The sequence below is a fragment of the Denticeps clupeoides genome, chromosome 13, assembly GCF_900700375.1.
Source record: "Denticeps clupeoides chromosome 13, fDenClu1.1, whole genome shotgun sequence".
Taxonomy (NCBI): domain Eukaryota; kingdom Metazoa; phylum Chordata; class Actinopteri; order Clupeiformes; family Denticipitidae; genus Denticeps; species Denticeps clupeoides.
The window spans coordinates 21,310,508-21,320,809 of NC_041719.1; the positions used below are offsets into that span (position 1 = coordinate 21,310,508).

At 44.4% G+C, this 10,302-nt stretch overlaps 1 protein-coding gene across 1 annotated transcript; it reads right to left on the reverse strand.

Annotated features, from left to right (window-relative positions):
- Window positions 1-1,897: 1,897 nt before the first annotated feature.
- tmem45a (transmembrane protein 45a) lies at window positions 1,898-6,068 on the reverse strand. Its single transcript, XM_029001522.1, has 6 exons — window positions 5,879-6,068; window positions 3,706-3,918; window positions 3,002-3,214; window positions 2,535-2,719; window positions 2,069-2,211; window positions 1,898-1,994 (listed from the first exon to the last, which is right to left on the reverse strand). The coding sequence occupies exons 2-6, from the start codon at window positions 3,899-3,901 to the stop codon at window positions 1,898-1,900; spliced, it is 834 nt and encodes a 277-aa protein (XP_028857355.1). The 5' UTR covers window positions 3,902-3,918; window positions 5,879-6,068.
- Between the last annotated feature and the right edge of the window lie 4,234 nt (window positions 6,069-10,302).

Sequence of the window (10,302 nt, forward strand, 5' to 3'; positions counted from 1 at the left end):
TAATGTTGTAGAGAAGGAATCAGCCCGAGCGAGCAAGATCAGAAATATGAGATCCCGGATGAGGGTTGATGACGTAGTTTTTCTGTCACGGTGTCTGTGGAGAGAACCTGACTGATTTGGGTCCTGAACGTTGTTCTGGGTAACGTAGTGAGATATTGGAGAGAAGATATCTCTAATATCTTATAGATATTATAGATATCTGGAAAATTGGAAATATCTGGGGGATTGGAATAATTGGAATGATTCTAGGTGAAGGCCCAGAGGCCAGACGAGACCAGATGTTATGGACTTATTAATGCTGAATGTAATGAAGGGCAGGAGGTTGTGTGAGACAGATTTGAAGTGGAGAGTTGATGTCAGGAATCTTGATGTCAGGACAGAGAAACGTTCCCACGGGGAGACCTGGTGTATTACCGCTGGTTTTTTGAAATGTGGTTCCACTGTTAATGAGGATGGAGTCAGGCACGTTGGTGCTGTGAGTTGGGAAGATATTTCTTTTACCAGAATATAAACACACATGAATTATTTCAATACCGTGCACTGAAAACTATATAAATATAGAGCAACATAAAGCACAAAAACAGGTACATCATACAGAGGTTTAAATTGCTGAACAGGGATATTCATATGATGTCAGCCAAAGGGGCACAGAGAAATATTTTTCATAAGTCATTCAAATTCTCACAGTAGTTTACCTTTAAGACGCTGCAATTCTGAGATTATAGGTCTAGAATTTGCTTAGCATAAAATGCTTATTTAATACAATATAACCATATTATATTTTTTGGCTTTTATTTCGGTCTTGTTGGTCCCCTAATACTGTATCTAAAGTCTCTTTCCAGCCCCTTTGATCCAGACCGACAATGAGATTTTCCAGGACGCGCCGTTTTGGTGTCTGTTGCTTTAAATACTAAAGAGGAGGAGAGCGGCCTATAGAAGTTGAGGGACATTCGAGGAATGACGTTATCAACACTGTCCACCAACCACAATGTTTGGAGCAGACAGGCATTTTTGCAAAAAAAAAAAAAAAAAAAAAAGTCTTGCGTGACGGAACTAAAAAACATACATTAGTGCTCATTTTTACATCCAAACACTGAGCAACTGGAATTCTTCACGTTTGGAAGCCATGGTGGTCGGTCTCTGGGTGGAAAAAGCATGAGAAACGGGAGGTAACCTTTCCCCTTATGACATCATAGTAAAAACACCTACACAACATTTGATGTCTTCAAAAGTTTTTGTAAAAAATTCATGAAGGAATAAACAGATTAAATGGCTGAAAAGCGATTAAATACATGACAGACAGACAATAAATTCATATACACTAATCATTACATTAAAACCACTGGCTTATTGTGTACATGCTCAGTCAGACTAATTTCTGCCGAATCTGGAGGCCATGTTCAAATGGACACTGTCTAAAAATGGACACTGTCATTATAGAGTTGGGAACAATCTTATCATCCACACAAATGCAAAGCTACACAACCCCATAAACAGCAACTGAGATGCACTGTGTTGTAACTGGTCACCTATTCATGAAATCCATGTGTGGCTTTAAAAAAAAAACTAAAAAAACTAAAAAAGAAGCAACATTTTTGTTAGATCTCATCTGTTGTGGCAGAAGATTCTATGAACTGTATCAATGTTCAGCATTCTACTGGCTGAATTTTCCTCCTGAGGCTGGCAACACATCCACCAATACGACCCACAACAGCTCTTTAATTCAAAAATGTACAAGCACGCACGGGACCAGAAATGTTTCAAATGAATTTAAAAAAAAAAAAAAAGCAAAATAAAAACAGGAGGCATGGCTTTATTTAACAATTTTCCATCGATCTCCTTATCTCACAACTTCGCTGGAGTCATGGATGGTAAGAATGAAATCTTCCATGAGCTCTTATAGGACCTCATCTTCTGACTCCCCCTCCCTCTCCCTGGGTTTGAGAAGGCCCATCTCCATAGGTGGTATCCTCTTAAGCTTGGTACGTATAACGCTACACAGAAGAAGGTAGAATGAGCAGCTGCTGGATGAGTGTGATGTGATGGTGTGCAGGGGAACGAGACGTACCAGCACACTGTGCAGTACAGTACTGCCACGGTGACCAGGGCGCAGGCCAGGTGCCAGCAGTAGCACACTGTGATGAACATTTTATTGCTGTGGTCCTGCAGGTCCCACTTCACCTCACTGGGTGGGTAGAGAACAAAGCCAATCTGAGGGGGACAGGAAACGAGAGGACGCTATCAGTTCAGCTTTTATGTTCTCAAATGATCAACTTTCTACTGATCCAAAGTCCACTCCCACAGTCCACTACAAGTCCACCCCCATGGTCCACTCAGGTCCACTACAAGTCCACTCCCACAGTCCACTACAAGTCCACCCCCATGGTCCACTCAGGTCCACTACAAGTCCACTCCCACAGTCTAGCAGTCTAACCTTTAATTCTCATTTAATTTAATTGGCTTTAAAGACTAGATTTAATCATGCAAAAAGGTCAGTTGGACCTTCTTGTTTCCACCCACACTTTCACACAAACCTGCCAGAACCAGCTGCCCTGCAGCAGGCATAGGGTGGTGCGCAGAAGCTCCAGCAGGATGTTCCCCCTGTGGAACACCTCCATAAAGGAGATGAGAGCTCCACCAAAGATGGCATACAGAAGGAGCTGGTGGACATGAACATCCAGCATGTCTCTGCCATACAGGTGATAGAGGAACAGGAAGCCTGCAGGAGAAAGATCGCAGAATTTGAGTCCAGTTCACTCCATATGTGATTCTGGGAATGAGGAGATGTGCAGCCCAACACTCCACACATGGACACAGCGTCCCTCTCAGCTCTGGCTTCAGTTAACTGTTTGTGCTAATTAATGAAAATGAATGCATGATTAGTAGCCTAGTGGGTAACCCCACTTTCTACCATCGTGTCCCTGAGCAGGACACTTAACCCCGAGTGTCTCCAGGGGGGGACTGTCCCTGTAACTACTGACTGTAAATGTAATTCTCTCACCTTCAGCAAAGAAGGCGATAGCAAGAAGCAGGCGGTCCAGCGCGAGGGGGGCGAATTCGGTGGTGTGGACGGTGAGGGTGGTGGCTCCGGACAGGGCGAAGAACAGGTACATGGTGGCATGCTGCCAGTTGTTCAGCTGCTCCCAGTGATGCTCAGTATAGTCGTAGAGACGTAGCTTTGGCCCGCCTGCCGCGAACTGCTCCGCCAGCATGCCTGTGATGACAAATCACCACCCGGTGATGCTACATCTCTGTCCTGATGTCCCCCTGGAATATTCTACAAAATTCCGCAAAACTACCATTCACAGGCTGAATCATAAAGAAAACTACTCTTATAATCTTTATCAAATAAAATGATGGAAATGGCAGTTAATGAATGTGATTATGATTATGTCCCACCAAGGGTGTGTCCCTGCCCTGGACTCTGGTACCCACCACCATACTGTGGATTATGTGAGAGGGAGAAAAACCCATTAGAAGCATACTGTGTTCACTAATGCAAGTTTATCATGTTAAAAGATTCATGATTATTAGAAAACCCTCTAAAATGATCTTGGTACTAGTGGAGTATTTAGTGGATAAGTGGAGTATATTCTTCAAACTAGTGGAGAATTTTTCATAAAATAACCAGGTCTAGTTCTAAAGTGCACACTTTTCTAACATTAAGCGTTAAGGTTAATGACCGTAATGATCGTAATTCCTCACCAATGATTGAAAAGGACAGTATGGCAGCTCCCTCTATCACCTCCAGGCAGCGCTGTGTTGTCCTCGTGGCCAGGCGTCCAGCACTGGCGCTCTTCTTCCTGCGCGTGGCGTACCACAACGAGTATTTCACCGCCCACCACTGTGCCACAATCAAGAAGAAGCTGCCAGGCAATGCGTGGCCCTGGAAACTTCCCATGATGCTTCACTGCTTCCCTGCAACACATCAATAAAAGTGGTTCTGTGTGCAATAACAAACGCGGTACTCATTTTTCGATATGAAGAAATCAGGTGGGCCAATAGAAGCTCGCCATATTGCAGTTATCGGGCTTCTTTATTCACCATGACTGCATTTTTTTACAACATTTAGTAACATTGGGAGAGATTTTGGATTTTAGATTTGCTGTGGAAGACTGTGCTGTTGGGACTGTGTTAACCTACGTTAGGCTGGGTGTATTTGGCTATTATATTATCATCTTGACTGTTAGGATAATTGTATTAAAAGGACTGCAGTTGTCAGTAAGGTTTAGTGTGGAATACAGTTTAAAATGTTTAAGGTCATTACAGAATGCAGAACAATTTTAATACTTGAAATTAGAATTATGTACTTTGGTATTGACATTACCGTAATAAATTAAATGTCATTCCATTTTAAATGTCATTAAAAAGTTCCATTGAACCAAAGCAAACTTTTAGAATCAATCAAATTTGATTAATACAGCGCTTTTTACAATGTACATTTTCACAAATTGCTCAGCAAGGAGAAATCATCCTCCTGGATCACCCAAATGATAACCAGACCATCTAACAGTTAAACAATGAATATATATTGAATGTGGATGTTATTTGGTTTGATTACAGCTCTATTGTAATTGTTATGTAGGAACATCCATAAGAACAGCATTGCATTGCATACATTGGTGCATTCCTGCAGTGAAATCGCCGTTCAGGATTCATATAGCACCCTCACGATCCCACCACAAATGCGCATTTATCAATGAGATAAATGTATATTTTATATTATGCATTGTTGTAATGTCAGCATTCAGTTCTCAATGATTACTTTGTAATGGATTTTTTTCATTAAATTATTGCAATGCTTTGCCATTGGTGAATACATACAGTACCAGTCATAACAGCAATGTTAGAAAAATTTCCATAATAAATTCTTTCAGTGATTTATGAGAAATGCTGGATTGTCCACCGTGGACGACCAGATATGAGGTTCAAATGGTCCAGAGCACAACAGAAATATGGCGATGCTCTATAATATCTGGGGCCACCACATGTGCCCCTTAATCATCCCCATGTCAAAATGATATAACTTATATTAACTCTTTACTGCTAATAAATGGTTTCCTAGTATACTTCATGCTTGAGAATGAACTGATTGACGGTCCTCTGCTGTTCGAATGTCTCCAACATGTCCTGACCAGATGTTACTGCGACGTGTTTGCTGTTAACTGCAGTTTCCCACCATTTGCAAATAAAGTTGGTTGAACACTGTAGATAGAACCTGGTCCAACATCTGGTTCCATTCTAAAACGCTTTCATCTTGTGTCCTTGCGAATTCATTTTCATTAATTAGCACAGACGAGAGCTGAGAGGGACGCTGTGTTCATGTCTGGAGAGAACGTTGAGCCTGGTTGAAAGTGAATGAAATATCTGGAGTTGTCTTGACATTTATATAAAGACTGTCACTGCAGACTAAAAAGGACAGAGATGCAGTTTCCTACATCTCATTCCACAGCTTCTGTTCCAGATTTCATGTGATCTTTGCTTTGCTCCAAACTGCATTGTAGTAAATATTATTATTACATAAAATACAGTCATGACTTCAATGTTCTAAAGATATAATTATACACAACCTTTCAATCAACTGCTGCATGAGGGAAATGACATCTTTATTTGGTAGGTGACATTCGGTGAAGGTGTCACCATGGCGACCCCTCTTCAACACGAGAGTCATCATCATCATCAGCAGAATCCTGATGAAAACCTGCTTTATTTTTCATGCATTTATTTCTAAGAGGAAGGAGCTTTACAAGCAATCTGAGAAATATTTGATAGTATAAAAGGTTTTTTCATTTCTCCACCCACATCCGCATTCATCTTTTCATCTTTTTTCCTTCTCTTTCACAACTGCAGGAAAGAAACCGACAAAGAAACATCTTACCTTCGCACCAAGAGAATCTCTTACAAACTTTTCCTTCAGTTGTCTTCCGAAAATAAGAGTATTAACTGTGATCTTCCTTCGTGAATTTCTCCATCTTGCACGTTTAGTTTCAGGCTCTGGTTTAAACTGTTTTCGCACTTTACAGTTTTTAAAAGTCCTGCTCCAAACCACACAGCGGTTCCGTTCCTTGCCCATGCGAGACTTCTACTCAGTATTTACTTACGCCCGCCCAGTCGCACCAGTCATTGGTGGAAATCGCCCAATGACGTCAAACTCCGCGCTTCTGATTCGTCCGCAGGTCCGTCACTCGCGGCCTGGCCGATATTCCACGTGTGCATTTCCACCTCGGCCGCAGGCGGGCAGCAGACGCTCCGTTTAACACAACCGTGGATTTCCAGCGGATTAATCCCGATTAAGCGATGAAATGGTTCAAAAAACGGCCTTCGCCCGTCGCAACACGATTGAGATGAGAGTATGTGACAACTCCGAAATGGCAGAGATCAAGTAAAAGGAGCCGGGCTCATTTCTACATTTACATTTACAGCATTTACCAGACGCCCTTATCCAGAGCGACTTACAATCAGTAGTTACAGGGACAGTCCCCCCCTGGAGTAATTTAGGGTTAAGTGTCTTGCTCAGGGACACAATGGTAGTAAGTGGGATTTGAACCTGGGTCTTCTGGTTCACAGGCGAGTGTGTTACCCACTAGGCTACTACCACCGCTGCGACGGCCTCCTCATACACATACGCTGCGACAGCAAGAAAAAAGAGAGAAATGTAATAATACATATAGAATAATTAATACAACGTACACTTAATTTCATTTCACATATTTAAAATAGCGAATATCTAAGTAAAATATGTATTCAAATGTTATTTGTCACGTACACAGTCATACACGGTATGATATGCAGTGAAATGCTTTAGCGACTGTACAGACCACAGTATTACAAATATTGCAAACATAACCAAATATTACAGTTTTGTGTCTTTAATATAAAACATAAAATATGTGTGACAACAAGGTATGAAGTGAAAAAGTGAAAAAAATTGTGCAAGAATAAAAAAAGAGTAAACAATTCGGAGTCCAGAAGTGATTGAAAGTGGAAGTGAAAGTGCTGGAGTGTATTAGAGTTCTGTCCTATGTAGTGTTGTACTGAGCTTGTATAACCTGCGGGAAGAAGCTCCTCCTCATTCTCTCTGTGTTGGACTTCCCAGATCGCAGCAGAGAGAAGAGTCCATTGTTGGGGTGTCTGAGGTCCTTCACTATCTTCCTGGCCCTGGTGCAGCAGAGACACGTCCGCATTCGTCGGATCGGATGTTGGCACCACCGTAACAACTACAGCTTCAGGGATCTTCAAGTGGACCAGTAGCATCATAATGGACACGTAATCTAGACCATGACACTGGACTACACTCTAGACTTGTCCATCTCTACAACTGTAGGACTCTACAACTGTTTCTCGTATTGGACAAATAATCACCAGCCCTGCACCATTTGCAGGCTCACTCTACCCTGGAAGGGGGTCCCTCTCTGTATCACTCCTTCCCAACGTTTCTTCCTTTCTTTATTCTCTCTCCTAGAGTTTTGTTTGTGTGGAGTTGTTCCTTGTGTGCAGAAGGGTCAAGTGTAGGGCCTGTCAAGACCATTGAGACATACTGTATGTGATTATGGGCTATATAAGAAATAAATGTTGTTATTGTTGTTGTTATAGTCCGTTATTGTCCGTAGTCCCCGCCACGGGCTCCTAGAGTCCCTCTGTTCGAGTTGCGACTCCAGTTTCTTCCCGTAGCGCTGCTTCGCCTCCTTCACCGCTTTCCTCACGCTGTACGATGCAGCCTTGTATGTCCCATGTCCCCGGAAGCCAGCCCCGCGTTATAGGTATAGGTTATAGATGGTTTTATCCACCCACGGCTTCTGACGATCGTTTTCTGAACGGTGTCGTCTGTTAGTTTACCAATGAAACTCACAACCGCTTCCGTATATTTGCTGATGCTTCCGGAACTGTTACGAAACACGTTCCAGTCTGCGTCATCCAGTGCGTCCTGAAGAGTGGCCACCGATGGGTCCGTCCAGCGTGCCACCTCCCTCTGAACCGGAACTTCCTGTTTAAGCCTTTGTTTGTATTTAGGCATGAGGAAGATGGCGGCGTGGACGGTGGACGAGATTGTGCCCTGTAACCGTCCTTTATTGTAGTGTCATTTCGCCAGGTGGGGCAGGTTTGCCGCTGCTGGTTTGAGCCTGGCACTGGTGTCTGGTGCCGTGTCTGGTGCTGTGTGAGCGCCACCTGCAGCTGGCATAGGACAGTGTCCGTGTCCGCTTTCGGTGGGATGGCACTGATGATGGACATTTGATGGTCAGTAGTTCCAGGTTGGGTGTGCAGGAGCGTGCGAGAGGAACAACGCTCGCACTGTTACACCAGCTGTTATTTACCATCAAGCACACGCCGCCTCCCCGTGTCTTCCCTGAGTCCCGTGTCCTGTCCATGCGGTGGACCGAGAAGAACTCGGCACAGGCTAGGTTCAGCCATGTCTCGGTGGACGTTGGCGAGCAGGATGCTAGGTAGAGCCCTCAGCCTCCTGCCTGCCGTCCTCCTTTGGGGCCATCTGGGATCCGGAGCAGTTAAACTCTTCGTGTTGTAAATTCATTGTATACTAATAGAAACAAGAGTGTCTCTTCTGTGTTTAATGCGCTCAGTGATGGTGGATTTGCCGGTGTACAGTTGTTAGAAATAAGTTTAAAAGACAAAAACCAAAATATACAGGGTCAGAGCAGTCGCGACGGCAGCTTGGAGACTTAGAACATATTTAGAAGCTTCTGAAATGTACATGGATAAATTGTGGCCATGATTATTAGGAACATTTAGACACGGTATGAAACAATTACTCGTGCGCTGACATTATTACAACATTATGCCAATTGCAGAACGTTCAAGGACCATGAATTTCTATTGGCTGATCCTGGCTCATACGCCGGTTTAGATGACCGAGATGTGTGCTTTTGGAGCGATGTGAAGAACTGGGTCCAACCAAACGGAACCACTGATCGCAGAGCGTGAGCATCATTATAGCGGTTTTTCCCACCATGTTCTCAGATGCCACCCTACAAACCTGTCCCCCCAGTATTGATCTGTTTCAAAGTGTTTCAAAGTGAAGTGATTGTCACATGTGATACACAGCAGCACAGCACATGGTGCACACAGTGAAATTTGTCCTCTGTATTTAACCATCACCCTGAGTGAGCAGTGGGCAGCCATTATAGGCGCCTGGGGAGCAGTGTGTGGGGACGGTCGCTCTGGATAAGGGCGTCTGATAAATGCTGTAAATGTAAATGTAGTTACAGGGGACAGTCCCCCCTGGAGCAACTCAGGGTTAAGTGTCTTGCTCAGGGACACAATGGTAGTAAGTGGGATTCGAACCTGGGTCTTCTGGTTCATAGGCGAGTGTGTTACCCACTAGGCTACTACCACCCTTTTGCCAAGGTACCACTTTGCTCAGTGGTACCTTGGCGGGTCGGGATTCGGACCGGCAACCTTCTGATTACGGGGCCGCTTCCTTAACCGCTAGGCCACCACGACCACGGACTGAGGGAGGAACGAAGCACACAGATGTGACATCGGGAATAATGGGCTTTATTAGGGAAACACAAAATAAACAGCACAAGGGCCAAAACTGGGGAAACAACAAAGGAACCATCATAAATGAACCCGTAGGCATGTGGCGGTTGCCAGAACTGAATACAACTACACAGGTTAGTTGAAGTCCACATTAATGTAACTGCATCCCGGTGGGATGGTAGTAGCCTAGTGGGTAACACACTTGCCTATGAACCAGAAGACCAGGTTCAAATCCCACTTACTACCATCATGTTCCTGAGCAAGACACTTAACCCTGATTGTAACTACTGATTGTAAGTCGCTCTGGATAAGGGCGTCTGGTAAATGCTGTAAATGTAAAATGTAAAAATCCTCCAGCCGCATCTCTTCTGTTTTCTCTTATCTGACTGATCGGGTCGAATTATGCTCAGCTCTGATCAATCAGGGCTCCCCAATCAGGTGCCTAGAGTCCTGCTGTGATGGCCCCATGGCCGTCGGGACTCCTGCACACATCAAATGGGGCAGATCATTCTGAGCACGTGAAGGCCCTGTCTCTGCATGTCCACTTTGCTGTGTTTTGATGCCCTGCCATCCCCAGGGTGGCAGTCCCGGACCGCCCAGGGATCGATAACCCACCTGCAGGGCTGTGCTGTCAGGCAGCTGCAAACCCTTATTATTGGTGCGGGGGCTTCGCCAGACCCCTCCTTCGTCCTTGATGGAACCTCTTGCCTACCTCTTGTGGACTGAGCCCCCTTGGAGGTGGTCCCTTTCTCCTTACGGCTACCAGTTCAGTCACTTCTAGCCCAGTCACTTCCCATCCCCCTCGGG

What these genes read in the sequence shown, in the direction of transcription:
- tmem45a (XM_029001522.1), bottom strand. Translation starts at nt 3,901, where the DNA reads ATGGGAAGTTTCCAGGGCCACGCATTGCCTGGCAGCTTCTTCTTGATT. An exon ending in ACTGTCCTTTTCAATCATTG is followed by an intron (nt 3,215 to 3,705) that starts GTGAGGAATTAC and finishes TTGTCATCACAG; the next exon opens with GCATGCTGGCGGAGCAGTTC. An exon ending in TATCGCCTTCTTTGCTGAAG is followed by an intron (nt 2,720 to 3,001) that starts GTGAGAGAATTA and finishes TTTCTCCTGCAG; the next exon opens with GCTTCCTGTTCCTCTATCAC.